The sequence below is a fragment of the Miniopterus natalensis genome, chromosome 17, assembly GCF_054644295.1.
Source record: "Miniopterus natalensis isolate mMinNat1 chromosome 17, mMinNat1.hap1, whole genome shotgun sequence".
NCBI classification, from domain to species: domain Eukaryota; kingdom Metazoa; phylum Chordata; class Mammalia; order Chiroptera; family Miniopteridae; genus Miniopterus; species Miniopterus natalensis.
In genome coordinates, this window is record NC_142097.1 from 17,520,667 (window position 1) to 17,540,225 (window position 19,559).

At 50.2% G+C, this 19,559-nt stretch overlaps 1 protein-coding gene across 1 annotated transcript in view; it reads right to left on the bottom strand.

The window, feature by feature from the left end:
- Positions 1 to 19,559, bottom strand: part of KSR1 (kinase suppressor of ras 1) — a 141,685-nt gene that overhangs the window by 62,368 nt on the left and 59,758 nt on the right. The window contains exon 2 of the mRNA XM_087826024.1: positions 555 to 695. Within this exon, the coding sequence (XP_087682150.1) occupies positions 555 to 695 (141 nt within the window). The remainder of the gene's footprint in view (positions 1 to 554; positions 696 to 19,559) is intronic.

Genomic DNA, 19,559 nt, shown 5'->3' on the forward strand with positions numbered 1-19,559 from the left:
TAGGTGGGTAGGTTGGCTGGATGATGGGAAGAGAGAGCAAAGGAGGGGAAACAGTCTATTAAGTTACAGAGAAAATTAAACTCAGGCCTTTGTTTCCAAATCCCAAAGCTATCACTTATGGTTTTTAACAAGTCATTTAACCATCTATGCTTTGCTTCAAGTATAAAATGGCAATGGTGATAGTCACTCCTCCACAGGGTTTGTGAGAGCTAAGTGAGATTATCTCTACAAAGTGTTTAACACAGTGTCTGTCACATGGCCAATGTTTCCAGAAATGTTGGCCGCTGTCCTTATGGTAAAACAATAAATGACCGGCGTGGTTAGGCTGTCTGACTCATAAAGCAGGGGCACCCAGGACACATGCTGGAGCCACTTTACCCTAGGTGGCTCTCCCTCCTGCTGCTGCTGTCCTCCCACATCCCCCCTTCCTGAGAGTAGATGGCATAACCCCTCAGCTGTAGCCACAGCGGACCTGTCCTTGGGCTTGTGTGTGGTCCCTTTGCCTGACCCACCCCATGCCCTAGCCCCTGGTCCAAGCCCCGTGGCCCACATACCTGCACCACCTCCGGCCTCACATTGAAGGTGTACAGCCAGTCACTGAAGCGAGGGTAGCTGTTGAGCTCTGGGGTCCTCTCACCAGGAGCCACACTCAGCTTGCACTGCCGCTGCTTGCAAATATACCGGACCAGCTTTGCCTGCGGGGAGCCCAGAAAAGAGAAGGCGGGTCATTCAGGGCACATGCACAGGGCCACCCTGAGCACACTATAGGGGAGCTCTGGCAAGCAGGAGTCTGCTGGGTCTCCCTTTGCTGCCATTCCGACGTGCTGAAGCAGAAAAAAGGGGAGGGAAGAGAGGAGAAGGATGTGGGAGAGCCAGCAGAGAACCTGGAGAGCCACCCATAGCCCCCTACCCCACCCAAGGACGGCTGACACTGCCTCAGGCTTCACCATGATCCTCAGCGAGGAATAGGCAAGGACTAGTCAGAACAGACAGGCTGAAACATCAGACAGACCTTCTGCTGGAGGGGGGGGAAGGCAGGTTGGGGGGGGAGGGTTAGTAATTGATGATATGGAAGGTGTGGGGGTTTGAGAACAAAGAGTAACCTTCCACTTGGGATGTGTCCAGCCTAGAATCAGACTGCCTGGGTTGGAATCTGGGGGCTCAGGCACACCCCAGCCCTGTCACCTTGGACAAGTTATTTAACGCCCCACCCCCAGGAAAGCCTCAGTTCCCTCCTCCAGAAAATGGGGATAATACTAGAACCTCCCTCTCAGGGAGGCTGAGAAAAAATAAAACAGTGCTGGCCTGGCCCAAGTGTACTGGCCGAGCCTACTGGGCTACGGCAGTATTAGCAAGGCTTTCAGGGCCCACACCCTGAAGTGTATGCAAATCTCAGGCATGTGAGTCTGCATTTTCCAGGGGAAGAATGCCCACAGCTTTCAAAAGACTAAAACTTCAAATACTGTAAGTTTAAATATGGCCGGCCTGATGTTCTCTTTGACAAATACCGGGCTCCATCTGGGTGGCCCCGCGCAGTACTGAGGAACACAGAGGGGGCAAGACGTGCAGGGAGAGCACAGCCCGGGGTTGATTAACAATGGGGAATGGACTCCAGTAGAGGGAAATGAGTGCACAATCTGAGGACCAGGGTCCTGGCTCGGCTGAGATCGAGCGACCCTGGGACCCAGTGAGAGCTGCAGAGATGCTGACCACATTCGAATGGCCTCATGTTGGTGACTTTCAAGCACCACCTTCAAAGTCACTTCCCAGTCCTCCTACCCCTCAAAGGGTTGTGTTGTTAATACATTCCTTTATCTTCCATCTGTACCTATCTCAGTATATTTCTCTAAACAGCAGTCACAATACTGAAAAATAATTAATGATAATTATAATTTCGAATGTGAAATATCTAGGAAGGCTCCTGATTTCCAAGAGGAGTTCTTGGCCATTTTTGCACCATGGACCCTTTGGCAGTCTGAGGAGGTCCGCATCTCTAAGAATAATGCTTTTAAGTGCATAAAACAAAACACTTAGGATAATAAAGGAAATGGATTGCATGTAAATACATTTATTAAAATACTACTTGAAATTGTGATGGAGTATAAAGCTTCCTTATTAAAGCAGTAACTCCCACCTAGCAGAGGGTCTCATGGTTATCTAACTTTGAGGCTGTGCTTTTTCAGACAGCTCCACATCTGTAACATGATATGGAAACAGCTGTGATTTCTGCTGATGACCAAGGCACACATACTTGCTAAGACAACTGTGCCTTGTTGCCTAATCCAAATTGAACAGCATACTGAATTTCAGGCAAGGTTAATGAAAATAAGGTAACAATTTTCCTCTCCAAATTCATGAACACCCAGAATTCTTTCCATAGACTCTAGGGAAAGAACCCTTGTGGCTGGAGGGATGTGAGGCATGAAATGAGACCTATAATGACAACAAAACCATTGCTTCTGCAGCAGCCTTTCTGAAACCTCCCCAGAAAGCTGTTTGGTCCCAAGCTCACAATCCGCTAGACTCGGGAACTGGCCTGCTCTCGTCACCCTGAGCTCTGTTAAGTCCTGCCGTCTTCAGAGGGTTCAGTGGCAAGTGAGGGCAATTGCTAGAGAGGGAACACTGAGTCAGAACAAAACTAATTCCACTCAGTTGCGCAGTTTCTATGTTGAGTGAAACCTAGACAGAGATAAACCCACGACATGCCTGCACTCCGTGCCCCTTGGTACCCAGAATAGACATTACTCATTAGGCATTCTCTGCTGAGGCTGGTAACTCCCAGGTTGCCACACAAGAAGTACATTTGCTGCCCTGGCCAGGCGGCTCAGTAAGTTGGAGCATCGTGCCGTACACTGAAATGTTGTGGGTTCAATCTCTGGTCAGGGTACATGAGAGAAGCAACAGATCAATGTTTCACTCTCACATCAATGTTTTTCTTTCTCTCTCTCTCCCTTCCTTCCCTCCTTCTCTCTCTCTTTCTCTTTTCCCTTCTCCCTTCCTCTCTCAATTAAAAAATTAATTTTTAAAAAAGTATATTTGCTATCTTATTATGGAACCTAAGCCCCTAGGAACATCTTCAGAGCATGGAGCTCACAAACATAAAGACACAGATGCCTCTTGTATCCTAAAGGGCTAAGCAGAGGCACTCATGCCCATGACCCAAGCTCACCCCACTCTGGTTCATCCCTCCCAGTGTGACCAGAAGCCAATTCCAAAATCAGGGCCCCAATTTTCTTTTCTAGGCTCATCTCTACTCCATCTCTGGCTCACCCTGCCCTCCAGGCACACATTCACCTAGGAAATATTCCTGAAATATTTCCTATACTTTCCTATAGGTCCTCTGCTCAAACTGTCTGCTCTGGCCAGAAGTCCCCTCCTCCTCCAGTCACAAGTGTCCTTGGCCTGGGCAAGACTTCCCGGGCCTGATTAGAGTTCCTGTCACCCCTTCCAAGTGTGCTAAGTCTCCACAGCGGCCGCTATCACAGCCGGCCTCATAGTCCAGCTTCTGACATGGTTTCCCCCAACAGATACGAGCTCCCAGGGCAGCGACATAAAACAGGCTTTGGAGTTTAACAGAATCTGGGTTCAAATCTAGGTTCTGCACATTTACCAGTTGTGCGACCTTGGAGAAGTTCATTAATATTTCTGAGCCTTGGTTTTCTCACCTGTACAACAGGAATGATAATATCCAGCCCATTCATGGTCTATTGGAGGACTGAACTATAAAGGAAACCCCCCTATGACTGGGTTAGTCCCCCTGTTATTACACATCAGAGCAGAGACCGTGTCTACCTCTTTGTGACTGTCCCCACATGCCTATTACTGCACGCGGCACATAACATGTGCTCAAAAATCCTACGGAAGGAAGGAGGCGAGGAAACACATGGGCCTTAGCCCCACATTAAAACGTTTCTCACAGCCAGTCCTTCCCTCCACTCCAAACTGCTCACAAACCACAGCTTCAAAGTGCTGAGCAAAGACAAGGCAATGAATCAAATAACTGTGCCAAGTCAAAACCATTCTTTTCCTCATTAACTGAAGAGGTCGGGCTGCTGGCACAAGTAGCAGCAGCAGCAGCGAAGGCCATCGCCCCTGGCACGAGAGTTTCCAGGGCCGTAACCCTGGGAGCTGATTAATAACACATCCATTCTGCATAAGACTCCGGCCATCACAGGTCCACATCAAGATCAGCCAGTCGGGCCTCAGCAATGAGCCAGCGTTTGGGGCTCTCTCTAGCTCAGCCCCCTCCAGCGTGTCCAGCCCTTTTTAACCACCAGGCCCTCTGCCCTCAGCCAGAAGTATCTTCCCAGTGAACCCTCAGTCTCCACAGCTCAGCTTAGCTATCCATCCCTCCAGGAAGCCTTCCCCAAGCCTTTCAGCCCCGCTCCATAGCCCCCCGCCCGCTTCTCCGTCAGATCACACATTGCAGTTCTGATATTTTACTAGTCTGCTTCCTTCTTCAGACTGTAAATTCCACGGGGCCAGGTCCCTGGTGTGTGTTCTTGCTCACCACTACATCCCCATGAACTGGCACAGCACCTGGCACATGGTTTGCCATTGTAAAACCTTTGTTGAATTAATAAATGAATACACAATACATTTTTGTAGCCCTGGCGGGCACATACATTTACCAAAATGACAATGGAAAACAAATGCCAATTGCGCAAGTGATGACTCTCAGGAGCCTGAGAGTCTCAAAAACCAGGGCAAGTTCCCTGGAAGAAGAGTGAGCAGTTTCTTTGTTTAAAGGCTGTGAGAGATCCCTGCTGGACAGCCCGAAGCAGGCCTGTGGGTGGGACTGTGCAGAACTTGAAATGATTCCTCACTATACTCAGTCAACAACCCATAAGCCTGGCGGGCACAGTGCTGTGACCTACTGGCCAGCTGGTCCAGTGTCTTGTTGGCTGCTACCTCCCAGAGCTTGTAAAGAAGAAATGACACCGCAATTTGGGTTCTTCTGAAGGAGCAAAGCTGTTCTCATTCACAAAGGATGGAGGTGCCAGGCATGCAACAGCTCACATCTGAGCAAAATAAGGCTGCTCTCACTTTTTGGAAAGTTGGTCATAGTCACAGAAGCACCCAGGGGCTACTTTCCCAGAGAAACCGCAGTGGGGCCTGCCAGCCTGGCCCAGTGGCCTGCAAGGGGACCTTTCACGGGTAGTCATTTTCTCATAACCACAAAACCACACGATATAAATTTTCCAGAATAGAAAAGCACCTGGGGTTTCAGCGATGGAACCAGCAGCAGGAGGGAGAGTCATTAGCACTCTGGCCAAAGGGGGGGACCCTGGGCTGGAGCTAACGTCTCACCCCACCCCAATACTCTTTTGCTTCATGAGTGTGTGACCCGCCCCTGCCTTGGTACCCAGCCTGGTTTACAGAAAAAGTAGAGGGGCGTCAAGCCAGCCCACAAACAAGTGGGGGGTTTTACCGACACAGTACACAGCAGACACTCACTACATATCCTAGGCTAAAAGATCTAGGCTCCGGTCCCAGCTCTGACATTTACATCAGGATCTCTGGGAAATCCCCCTCAGTTCAGCCTTAATCTTACCACCTATTAAAAGAGTATCATTTTATGGGAGTTGGGGCCAAAGTAACTAATATAAAAGTGCTTGGAACAAGAGAAAAATATGTACAGGTCCTACTACATTACTGTTGGTTACTCCAGCCATGTCCAAAAGGAAGCATAGCTCTCTGAGGAAGATCTCCAGCTCTCAAGACAGATGAACCTAGCCTCAAAGCTCCTCGACACCACAGTCCCCAGCAGGACACTTAACCCTGGTCTCAGTTTCCCCACCTGTAAAATGAGGTTGATTTGCTTTGAAGGGCTGTTGTGAAGATTTACATGAGATAATGTGGATATAAAATGTTCACCCACTAAGTGGTGGCTGCAGTGGGTGGCATCCTCATCAAGCTCAGTCTTCAGGGCTCTTACAACCTCCCTGGGCAACAGAGAAGATGTGGGTGGGATCACACCCATTTCAGAGATGGGGCTAAACAAGTCCCCGAAAGGTGGGTTGATCTTTAGTACAATGCTGGTAGAACTCACAGATTAAGTGCATTTATTTTAAAGGCATGAGGGCCAAAGCCCAGCTCACCAGTTGACTCCAGGGAACCCGAGTCCTCTCTCTCCTCAAAGTGCTCACACCTCCACCACCAGCACCAGAGGGCATGGCCGGAATGGAGCTGCGTTGACTCCAGGAAGGCCACCTGCCAGATGAGCACCTGCGCCCCTAATCTGGCATCCTGACCAACCTCAAATGTAATCAGCCACCTCCAGCTACTCCAGCGTGACTCCCAAACAGGCCCACCAAACGGAGGCTGCCATGAGCATCGCTTCTGTGGAGGTGAGGCCTGCTGACATCCCTGAAGAGCAGACACCTGTCAGATTTCCCAAAGCACATGCCACAGAGAGAAACTTCCGCAGGAAAAGGAAGCAGCTCCCAGAACTACAAGGAACACAGAAACACGAGAGGCCTTACACATCTGCTCTGCTCAAAGCTGCCAAGTGCAGAGACCGCAGTGCCTCCTGGGGAAGGTACTTTCCTCATTATTCCTCCCTTACGTGGGGCCTAAACCCGCCTCCCTGTAGCTGGTGGATCCCAGGTTCACCCTTTAGGGCGCATCACGGCTGTCCTAGGAGACCCATGAGCCAGGCTGATCTGGGACACGGGGCTCCTCTGCAGCCACAGAACTGAAATCCCTTGGAGGCAGCCAGTGTGGTAAAGTGGTAGCTGCCCTGCCCCCAAAATGCTGGCTGAAATGATCATCCTAGCAGAAACCTCTCGCAGGCTTCCCGGGGCGGCTGGACAGGGGCCAGCCATTGTGCCGGGCCTGGACAGGCGGTGCAGTGGTAATAACCAGGCAAACATTCCACCTGGTGCGCGGGTGTGCCAGGGCCTCCTGTTTACCATCAGCACCTGTTCTGACTGGTCGGGGGCCATGCCTCCCATGAGTTAACTGTTCCACCACCCCCAGTGGGAAACACGGGCTTGGCAGCCAGGCAGACCTGAGTTCTACTCCTGGTGATATCACTTACCAGCTGTGTGGCAGTGACCAGTTTACTTTATCTCAGTTTCCTCTTCTGTAAAGTGAAGAAAATAATATACTCTCCATAGCTGAAAATTCACTGTGGGATTCACATGTGCAAAGTGCTTCGTCCAATGTCCAGAATACAGAAAGTGCTCACTAAATTAGATGCTGTCGGTATCAGTCCCACTCAGCCCGCACGTCTTTCCAGACAACTGACTGCAAACAAAGTCCGCTGCACCCTAAAACTTCAGTGTCTGTGATAATGAGGTCCTTCCTGTGGGTGACACCCCCAAATCCATGATCCAGGCTATGGAAGTGGCTGGATGCCATGACGTGTGTCACCTTAACACTGACTCAGATGCTGGCTGCTGCAGAACCCTGAGTAGATCGTTACTCTTCTCAGTATCCCGGGTCTTTATGTCTCAAGCAGGGCAGGCAGTTCAGCCTACGGGGACAGATGTGACAGAGGTTGAAATACAGATGGACAAATGAATCCCAGGCACAGGCAGAGATGGACACCAGATTCTCATGCACAGCAGCAGGCTCTCTCAATTACTGAAGTCATGTCCATACTCTATGGTCAATCCTAGTAGTAACGATAATCTCTTCTACTTATGTAGCACCTTACCGCCTTCTTTCCCTGGATTCTCAATGAAAACTCCAGGGGGTAGAAATTGCAATAGATCTCTGACAGCACAAGAGTGACATCCCCACCTTCAGGTGACCCCAAAGCTGACAATATCATTCTTCCCACAAAACAGTTACAGATAACTGAAAACATCACAGATCCTTCCAGACTCTTGATGGGAAGCACTGTGCACTCAACATCAAGTTGAGGAAAACAGAGCTATGTCAAGATGTGAATGCTGGCTGGGCATCCTGCATGGCTTGCTCACTAGCTAAGAGATGCCCACTGAACCTGCAAACATTAATCACAATTCTGAGTCCAGCCTCAGCACAGTGACAAGTGGGCCACTGCCTCTGGTCCTGACTGCAATGACCTACTCTCTGGACTATCCACTATCCCTGGCTCCAAACCAGCTCTAAATTCATTAAAACTAGCCACCATCCTGCCTGGTACTTGGGGCTGTCCCTTTCAAGGAGATTCCAGCATGCTTGCAGAATGAGGTGAGGCACCTAGATGGCCACTCCACACTTCCATCCCCTTTCCCTCAGTTTACTCAGTCCTCCAGCCAGCAGGTGCAAGTTTTGGACCAGTCTCCAGGTCACCAACACCTATGGGACCCTGAATCCCTCCTCCCACATGGGCAGTACTGGACTCTCAAGAGGATGTCCACAGCAGTCCTTGCTAGTGCCATGTCCCTGTTGTTAGATGGGCCAGGTACAGAAACCCAGGTACAGAGACTCACCAGAGTAGGAAGCCCTGGATGCCTAGCAAGGGGTGAAACTGGGAAAACAAGAACCTTGTCCCCAGGGTAACCTTCCTCCCCTAACATATCGCTGGTCATGTGGTTTAGACCCCCCTGAGCATTCCTCCCTAAAGATACCATCTAGGCCTCAGATGTATTTCAGCGCCAGGCCCAGAAAAGCCGTGAAACCAGACGTGGCACCGTGGCTGCCTGAGGACCAGATACACTGACTAATGACCCCTGCCCTGGCACCCACCAATCAGTGGAGACCACGACCCTGAAAGAGCTCACCTGGAAAGCTGACGAATATTCTATTGAGATACTCCCCTAAGATTCCCAAGAAAGAGATAAATAGGCTCAGGACAAAGGACCCAGTGTGCACTCCCCACCAGAGGAGCTGCCAGTGCCACCTCTATCCCCCTTCTTCCCTAGGAGGGAACCCCAGGAGACTTGTAATCAGGGGAGCAATGGACAGCGGCAGCTCATCCAGGGCTTACCCCCACACCTGTCTCCAAGGCCCCCTTCTCTCTGACTCCTCAGGGAGCCAGAGCAGCCCGGCCTGGGCTCTCCTGTTGCTTCCTCTGTGCTCTTCCTTGTTTCACTGTCCCAAGTATATTTTTGCTGCCATCACGGACCCAATACCCTTTGACTTAGTCCTGTGTAGCCCTTCCCTTTGGATATCCCAATCCCCCATCCCTTTTCCCTTAAATAAATAAACTCAATTTTTCTTTATCCACCGACTGAGGTGGCTATTTAGCCTGCCCGTGCACCACCGGCCTTAACTTTCACCTGTCTACTCCATCCCAAACTTCAGAAAGTCACCAAAGCTCTCATGCCTTACTCCAGCCTTCCCTGGATGGTCCCTGAAGCTGTCGCACTTTCCCCAGCACCACAGGCTCTGTCCGGGCCTCAGGGCTGGTCCCCTTACTTTTCCTACCTCCTCCTCAAATCTGGAGTATGCTTCGGGGAACTTCCTGAGAGCCCAGGCAAGCTAAGCAGTCTGGTCTGGCTGCCATGGTCAATGTATTGCAAAATGACTTCTGAGAATGCAAAAAGCCTCTGGAGGTCATGATGCAGCTAACAGTGCGACACACAGGCACGAACCAAGCTCAGCCCTTAGCACTGCCAAGCCCTGCAGAGATCTGGAGGGTACCAGCTGGGCTGCCGTTAGAGGGAAAGGGGCAGAGCAAGCAAGAGCACCAGCTAAAGTGGGGTGAAGAGAGGAGAAAGTGACTTCAATCCCCAAGCCGGGCATTTCACAACCAACCATCCTTCGCCCGCCTGTCTCCATCCCGCGCCCAGGCTCTCCTGGGGAAGCTGCCAGACGTGTGCATTTGTGCAGAGACGATTTCCCCGCCAAGCCTCCCATCAGCAACCCTGCCCTGACGTCAAACCCGGAGTCGGGAAACTTCAAACACAAACAAACAAGTCTGCCCCAGACCACAAGTGGAACAGTGCCCAAGGAGGCTGGGGTGAGAGGGCCACAGCTGGGAACTCGGCTTCCCGCCCTCCCCCGGCTCCACGGAGGCTGCGGGCTCCGAGCCTGACAACAGGCTGCAGATAAGAGGTTCAAACCCAGGTGGAGACGAAACAGTGTTTGGCGTGGCTGATGGGTGTGAGCACCCACTGGGGCCAGCACATCAGTGGGTGCCGGAGACCCTGCCCAGAGCTGCAGCGTGACTTAACGTCCTCCATGCAGCCAGCACCCCCATTAGTTACTGTCACCCATTCTAACTGCCCCGGCGCTGAGTATGACAGGGCAGGGCAAGGAGGGACTGTGGCTTAGAAGCACGTATGAAGCTTGCACTGGGCCAGGGTAGACAGCCAAGGACCCAAGTTTTCTCAGCAACACCTGTGTCCCATCTCAGGCCCACTGAGGTCATGAGGCTCAACAGGAAAGGTTGCGAGAGGAAGGCATTTCCTTGACCGAAATATCCTCAGACAGCTCCCACTTGAGAACCAAGGGTGAGCGAAGTAAACGTGCTCCTCAACAGCCTCGGAAAGTCGCTGAATGAGCTGGCTCGGGGCTGCCTTTCCAGTTTTGCTTTTTGCTTCAATTCAATATTTAAGCCTCCAAGACCCAGGAGGTTTTTTCAGAGCTAGCAGTCCTTGGGGCTGTGGGAACAAAGTGAACTAAATCAGGAGAAAGCAAGACACCTGCTCTCCCTTATCTGCTCTGGGCCTGAAGTGACTGTACAAGGGAAAGGAAGGAGAGCCCCTACCCATTACCCATTTATTCAACACATGGTCGGTAAACTTCTCCCTGCTGCCGGGCACCATGAGGGGCACTGCAGGGTCACAAGCGACCTGGTGCAGAAGCTTGCAGAACTCACACAAGTGGGGATGACAGGTGTGACCACAGACAGACCTGACCAGAGGACTATGGGAGGCAAAGAAGGGGAGCAGGTAGGGCCACCCTCCGAGCATCGCTGATAGCCCCAGTGCTCAGTCTCCTGCTGGGAAACTGAGGGGAGAGCAGGTACCAGGAGCCACGTGTGTGGTGTCACCCCCAAATTAGATCCTTAATTGACATAGCTTTTGTCTCAGTTCAAACACTTACTCCACGTGCCCGACTTAAGTTCACCAGGCCCACGGAGCATAGCTTTGCCCTCAATCCCTTAATAACAAGAGGTAATCCCAGAGAATTCCTGACACTGCACACTGGAAGGGAGCTGGGTGTGAATTACTGCGTGCAGAATTAGAAAAGAAAGGCAGAGCCGCACGGAATGGCAAAGGTGGTTCCTGCCGATGGTCCACTCCCTGAGCTGTCCTGAAGACCCAGTCCCCTGAAAGCCACTAGAAAGGAGTGTGTGTGGGGGGGGGGGGGGGGAGATGGGGCGTTTCAGACTCTGAACTGAAAGTACCTGCTATGAGCAGATTATGCCAACACTGGAGAGATAGGTCTTCCTTCCCAGGAACCTGACTGCTTGCCTAGCAACTCAGGCCATCACGGGAAAGAAAAAAGGGCTGTGCAGGGAGCAAGGGGCAAGGAGCAAGGGGCAGGTGAGCACCTCGGATTCCAGGAGTCAACTAAAGCGATGGCGAACTCCCCTGGAATGTCGGGTGCTGTGTTAGGCGCTGTCATCATCTGCCTGACATGTATTCCTGACCTCTTCCTCACTTGCAGACTGACTTTGGGACACCACTGTGCCCGGTAATGAATTGGTCTGAGTCAGTGGTTCCCAACCCTGACTTCATATCCACGTAACTGACCTGGGATGGGGTCCAGCATGGCTACTGCGATGGCCAGGCCCCACTTCCAGCATCCCTTGAAGCTAGCTTTGTGTGGCTGTTCTGGTCATCGAGGCACAAGGATGTGTCTACTGAAACTTCCAGCAAAGTGTCTGCTTTCCTCTCAAGTGGGACAGTCTCCAGGAAGCCTGCTCCCCACAGCCCCCCTTCCCACTTTGAAGGTTAGAACTGCTAAGAGCTGTCCAGAGAGAACCAGAGACACCAGCACGGTTCAGCTGCTAAACCAGCACGCGAGTCGCTTAACCCCAAACCTCTTATTGTAAGAGAAACATAATGGCTGGGTTGTTGAAGTCACATTTTCTGTTACCTGCAGCTGGTAGAAGTCCTTCCTGCTAACATTTATTAAGCCTGCACTATATCAAACTTTCTAAACCCTCTAAGGCCAATATTTCTAAGGTTAAGGCTTCCTATTGGCCTCCAAAGAACCTACAAAAAGAGAAAGATTCTTCTTGGGACCACGTGCCATCCAAAAGTCCTTCCAAATTGCTAAGAGCAGCTATGTTTTCATGAAGTCCAATTTATCAAATTTTTTCTTTTTTGGTTTGTGCTTTTAATTTCCTATCTAAGAAATCTTTGCCTAGCCCCCATTCATAACAAAGTTCTCCTCTACGTTCTAGACATTCTATAGCTCTATCTTTTTTGTTTAGGTCTATGATCTCCTTTGAAGTAATTTTTGTATTCCAGGACTGTTTTTAAAAACTACAACTGTGTATGTACCGTTTTTGGTTTTTAATTGGGTATTCCTACATGCCAGGCACTGTGCTATGCATTTTATGTGTATTGCCTCATGTAATACTCTGATGGGTACTATTATTATCTCATTTTACAAATGAGGAAACTGAGGCTTAGAGAGATACATATACCTGAAAAAGGAACCTAGTGTACTCTAATACATGCATAATACCTGATAGTTCCCTCACATCCATTACACAGGACCTAAAGCACAACTGGACATTGGACCTGAGGACCTGACTAGGGAGGTAGAGAAGTGGAATCCTCGTTGTTCTAACGACCTGTATAATGGAGTTGATCCTGAGTGCCCAGGAATACAGCCCCCAGCTGCACCCCTACTCCTAAAGACACAAGATGACCCGATTTCAGGAATACACGCAGTGGGAGGGGTGGGGCGGTGACACAGGATGTGTCATATCTTGCATTTCTAGAGAAAAAGTATGGGTGAGAGAGCCCTGTCCTTGGCAGTGGGTGGTGAGAGCTGTTCTTCCCTGTGTGGCAGTCACACGGGATCACTTGAGGCTATGTTACAAGTGTAGGCCACCACAGTGACTGAAGAGGGCCACCAACAATTTCACGCTCCTCCAATCTGAGGTCTACTTCTCCCTTTAAATCTGGGCTGGACTGTGGCTGCTCTGACCAACATGATAGTGGGAGATCCTTATGGAGCCCTGACCGCGCTCACGGACAGACCCTGTGGAGAGGCCGTGAGCCTCCATGGAGAGGGGGAGCAGGCCAGCTGAGCCAATAAGGTGTCAGATGTGTGAGTGGGGCCTCCAAACTAGGACAGCTGATGCCATGTGGAGCATGCCACCTCAGTGCCTCCACAGAGGTTTGTGTACTCGCTATGGGATCCCAAGGGGACTGGGTCTAACTGTGGAGTGGGGTGGCTGAGACCCTAGGAAGGCATCAAAGAAGAGGTAATCCCTAAAATGAATTCAAAGGGTTGGGATGAGGCATGGGGTGTGGCACGCAGACAGAGGTAAGGAGCTCCAGGTGGGGGACACAGCATGAGTAAAGATCAGAGTCACAAAAGAACCTTTTCTTTTTTTTAAGAGTTTAACAAGTAGCTGGAAACTAGAGAGGATAGGAAAGATAGAGCAGTCAGTCGGGAGCAGGACCAGCTCATGCAGGTCCTGGAATGTTCTGGAAGGCCCTGGAAGGCCACACTAAGGCATCTGCACTCAATCTTGCAGGGGAGGGAGTGGGGAGGGAAGCAAAGGAAGAAACATGATCAGATCTGCATTTCTGAACAATCATCATTCTGGAAACCATGTGGAGGACAGATTGAAGTGGGTGTGGAGAATCCAGAGACAGGAAAATCAATTAAGAAGCTGCCGCAATTCAGCAAATGACGAGAACAAAAGGTAATTTTGTTGGTGGCAGTGTGGGTGGAAAGGAAGGAGCAGATTCTGGAGATGTTTTATTAGCATTTTTACTATAAAGACAAGACTTCCCTGCTTGCTTGTCCAGGGAATTTCTGGCATTCTAGCACGCTGGAATGCAGGAAGCTAAGGGGCTGACTTTCTCCAGCAAAGGAGCCAACAACAGGGTAGACACCATTTTGTCTTATTAAAATGGTGCGTTGTGGCGGAGAAGGTCTGCTATCTGTCAGAAGCCCTTGGATGAAGGTCCAACTTGGCAAAGGCACCTCAGCCCACAGGCAGCTAGCTCCCGGCCCAGGTGTCTCCCCACTCCTGAGCTCCGCCCTTCCCCTCCCCAGGCAGAGGGGAACCCTGCACCTGCCAAGAGCAAAAGCCACTGTTCCAACATCTCCAACTCGTCCCGGCAGCCCCAGAGGTGGGGCTGTAGAGAGGCAGCATTTGCCAGAGTGGCCAGATCCAAGAGGAGCCTTCTCCAGCCAGCATGGGGCTGCTGGTTCTGTCCAGCCCTCTCCAACCCATATGTACAGGAAACATGCTACTCCGTAAAAGGAGAATGGGCCGGGCCAAGGTAGAGTGTGAGTGTGAGAGAGTGTGTGTGTGTGTGTGTGTGTGTGTGTGTGTGTGTGTGAGACAGAGAGAAAGAGAGAAACAGAGACAGAGAGAGACAGAGAAAGAGAGAGAGAGTTAGTTAGTTAGTTCTCCCTACCTTAATCACAAAGATCAGGGGACTTAAGAGTCAGAAAGATCCAAGTTCATATCTCACCCCAACCTCTTACCAGCAAAGGAACTGTGGGCAATAGACAGAATGTCTTTGGGCCTTTATTTCCTCTGTTGTAAATGAGGGGGAAAGACTAACCTCAAAAGATCACTGAACACAGAATGACATAATACATGTCATCCAGCAGCTGGCGTGCTAGGCACCCAGCAACTCTTTGCAGCCATCTCCCTTCTCTGGGTGGCCTTACTCGTGGGAAAGGCCAGGGCTCTGACAGCTGACAGGGAGAGTATCCGAATGCAGGTGTTGGCTATTGATCTATTGACATGTCTGCAGGCTCCCCACGGAACAAGAACCACCAGCTTATAAAAATAATCAACTCTGAGCATGAGCTATTCCCTCCTATCCCAACCCCAGGAGTGGGCAACATGATTTTAAGTTACTAGATTAAAACCCAGCATTCTTGAAACACTGAGTCTCACTGAGGTCACTCACAACTGGGGGGCCCTCAATGCCTCTTTAGGGAAGAGAGCCTCCTGGGGGGGGAGGGGGGGATAGCCTGACAAGGACACCCGTGCCTCTTTAAATAAGGGAATGTGAAGGCCATTCAATTACCCATGGCCTTCTTCGTTATATAATCTTCAAAGCTCTCTTTTTAAGGGGCCATTTAAGCCGGGTAAAGGAAGGTAAGGAAATACAGGGTTTAGGAATGAAACTGCAGTGGAGTTGAGGGGATGTCAACTCTGGGAGGGAAGAGCAGGGCCACTCTCTCTAACACACAAAGACCAAAAGACGATGGAATTTCTCCCCCTAAGCCCAGGGGCACCTCAGTTTACACAGCTGTATTGGGCTCACATCACCAAAACTATAATTATACAGAGTGCGAGAGGGTTCAGATAACAGAATGTCACTGTTAAGCTATTCCAGGAATGCCGGCCAGAGGCAATGCGGAGTGGGATGGTCAGGTGCTCAGGGCTAGAGTCCAACAGAGCTGGGTTCAAATTCCAGCTCTACTGCTGTCCAGCTGCCTTAACTTGGATTAAGTTAACCTTTCTATACCTCAGTTTCCTTGTTTGTAAAATGGGGAGGAGGAGAGAGATGTAAAGTGCTTAGCACTAATTGTCAACCCACATCATTAGCTGTCTTTATCATGAAAATTCCAGTATCTTGCTAGCTTTGAAAGCAGTTAAATTCTGACTTGTTTATGGCTTTAAGATTCTTCCTGAATGAGTCCATGAATGAGTAGCAAATCCCATGCTCCTCTCATGTTCCTTGAAAAGGGGCAAGAGGTCAGGCAAGGCTAGAACACACCTCAGAGCATGGCCTTCTTAAACCCTGCTTTATCCCTGGGAGGTCAAGAGCAGGTCAACACACAAGCCAGAATGTGCAACAGGAACCCCTGCCAGTGGACTGAGCAGAAGAGCGAGGCAAACAAGACAGCTATTAAGATGCACGCTACCTGAGGAAGCAAGCTGAGGAGAGCCCGGGAGGGTCGGGCTCCAGGCCTGGCACAAGGGCAGTAAGTAAGAGGAGCTGTTCTCCAGGCCTGGGGCGGGAGTGACACAGCTCAAAGACAAAGACACACACACACACACACACACTCTCACACAAATATACAAGAATGCACGCACACACCTGCCACCCTGGATAAGTTCTGGCTGAGCAGAGAGGGGGCCCCATTTCAAAATAAACAGAACAGGTGGGTTGCCAACCTCCCAAGAAATAATTCATTGCAGCTTACTGAAGAAGTCAGATAACAGGAACACTGACAAGGCATTTTCTGTGTGTCAGGCACTGCTTTAAGTGCTTTACGTATATTAAGTCACTTAATCCTTGTAACAAATCTGTGAAAAAGGCCCTAACACTCTTCCCATTTTACAGAGCGGTAAACTGAGGGCAAAGGAGCAGTTCCAAGTCACACAGCTAGTTAGTGGCAGAGTGAGAATTTGAACCCAGGAGGTTTAACTGCTGAGTTCATGCTCTAACCACAAGCCGTATCACCTCCTTATGTTACTAAGGTGTTTGGGATGCCCACTGTGAGCCAGGCCAGTGCTAGGCATCTTGGTTATGAGGATCTTTATTTACGAAGAAGGACCCAGAGGCTCAGGGAGGCAACCCGAGGTCAGCTGGCTAATACATGCCAGAGCAAACTTCAACCCAGGAGGGTCTGACCCATGGGGCACCTCCCCATATGAGGCATTGAACTTGACCTTATAGTAGGCCACCCCACCCCAAACCCACCATTCAGACAAGGACCCTTCCCACTGTGCAGATGAACATATCGCTGACACAGTGCACAAACCCAAGTGAGGCTCTGCCACCTGACCTAAGGCCTGGGGGACCAGAGGAACCCCAGAAAGAATCTACCAGCCTTAGCCTCTTCCTCAGCAGACAGTGCTCTCCTCCCCAGGGGCCTGCAGCCCATATCCGACTCCATCCTACCTGTCTGCAGGAAGAACCAGAGCAAAAGCCTACTGCTGGTTCCCTGATTGCATGAGCTCTGAGTATCTGGCTTTCTGATGTAACAGTTCCAAGTAGAGATGCACACAGGCTCTTGCATAAGACCCAGTTTCGCTCACCGAAAGACCTCAGGGCAAGTGGCGAGCTCAGCAGGCCAGGATGCACTGTGGCCCACGGAGCAGAGGCGCCAGCAGCCACATCTCAGGCCCGCTCCGGCGCGCAGGACAGCACACGTCTCACATTCCCAAGGAGGCTGGTTCTCCCATGGCCCGTTCCTAGGTGACCCAGATACTCTAATTCAGCCTCCAGGTGGAGGAGCGCTCACCTGCGCAGAGAAAAATCCTAAGAAACCCTAAAAGGCTCTGGATCTCTTGCCGCCATCCCCGACCATGCCAACAAGGAGGGGCTACTGGCAGAACCAGACCCTTCTCAAGATATCTGAAACACTTTTTTTTTTTTAAACTTATATTTATTGGTTGAAAGTATTACAGCTGTCCCTTTTTTCCCCATTGACCCCCTCCACCTTGCACCCACCCTGCCTCCCCCCAGGCCTTCATCGAACTATTATCTGTGTCCATACATACATATATAAGTTCTTTGGTTAATCTCTTCCCACTCTCTCCTCCCCCCTTCCCTCTGAGATTCGCCAGTCTGTTCCATGCTTCTATGTCTATGGATCTATTTTGTTCATTGGTTTATTTTGTTCATTAGATTCCACATACGAGCGAGATCATGCGATACTTGTCTTTCTCTGACTGGCTTATATTGCTTAGCATAATACTCTCCAGATCCTTCCATGCTGTCTCAAAGGGTAAGAGACCCTTCTTTTTTACAACTGCGTAGTATTCCATTGTGTAAATGTACCACAGCTTTTTTATCCACTCATCTACTGATGGGAACTTGGGCTGTTTCCAGATCTTAGCTATTGTAAATAGCACTGCTATGAACATAGGGATGCATATATTCTTTCTGATTAGTGTTTCAGGTTTCTTAGGATATATTCCTAGAAGTAGGACCACTGGATCAAATGGCGAGAACATACAATGGAGTGAAGACAGTCTCTTCAATAAATGGTGCTAGGAAAATTGGATAGGTACATGCAAAAAAAATGAAACTAGACAACCAACTTACACCATGCACAAGAATAAAACTCAAAATGGATAAAATACTTAAATGTAAGTCACAAAGCCATAAAAATCCTACAAGAAACCATAGGCAGCAAAACCTCAGACATGTCTCATAGCAATGTGTTTACTGATACATCTCCTAGGGCAAGGGAAACAAAGGTGAAATACTTTTAAATCACAAAATCCTAGAATGTTCTAAGATGAGAAGGGCCTTCAAGGTCATCTCACACTATAATGAGTAACCTACGGAAATAACCAAGAAAACTAAGGCCCAGGGTGGGGCAGCGCCTTAGTCAAAGTGACACAGAAAGTCAGAGGGCAGTGTCAGGACAGACCCGGGTCTCCTGGCTCCTGCCCAGCGCTCTTCCTCTCATGCTGGAGGGCAGAAGGCCTGGGTTCAACCTGTTGCATGAGCAAGAAGCTTAGCTGAGCCTCTGGTTCCCTATTTTTATTTAGCAAATCCAAGACTATTTAAAGAAGTTTATAAATGCTCACTCATTTATATAGGGGAGTTAGGTGTTGTTATTAGCCCCACGAGATAAAGTAACTGTCAGGGTCAGCATATGAGCCAGGCAGCGCTGCTCCACAGAACAAGCCCTGGACTGTTGGGCCATATTGTCTTCGTAACTGTGTCCCTCAGTGGGGACAGTTAACTATAGGTGCTCCGTGACATGCCCTAACCAGCTCTGTACGGGAGCGGAGCTGAAGACAAGTCCAGGACTGCTCCCAACCCAGCAGCCCCTGTAGGGCAGGATGTGCCCTGGCATTGCAGGGAGCAGGTCTGCCATGCAGGGCCCGAGTCTGGGCCAGCGAGATGACGGCCCAGGTGTTCACTATAAACTCCTATGGGGACCTGGAGAGCATGACCAGAGCTTACTGTTGAGGAAAGCAGCTTTGCCAGGTCCGAGGCCTGTGGCCCCTCCAAAGGCTCGGCCTCCCCTCCCCTGCACCCTCTGCAACTCTGGGCGTAGGAGGTGAGGAGGGACCGTCCCAAGGCCCCCAAACCCTGGGTCATGAGAATGCACTCTTGTGTGGCCTCCTTGAGACTAAGGCTCGAGCACTTGAGCTTTCTTTCTGAAAAAGGAAGCCATTACTCAACATGTTGCTACACACGGATACTGAGAAACACAAACCAAGAGGCAAGCGGGGCAGCAGCCTCAGAGGTCTGAGAATGAGGGGGAGGGGCTGGTGCGGGTCACTCAGCCCCGGGATGCAGCTAAAGAGGCGACAAGGAAACACTGTGCACAACCTGGTCCAGCCCTGTTCCTAAGAGAGACACAGTGAGAGCAACCCCAAGACGCAACAATAAATCAGGCTGCCTAGGATATGGTAAAACCACAAAAAAAATATTACAAAACCACTGAACAAGTTTATAAAAATGTGAGTAAGTTTTTTGTGTTGCTCTATTGCATGACAAAGGCAGGACAAAAGAACTGCAGGCTACTCTACAGAGGAAAAAACTTAAAACATTTTTGCCTAGGAA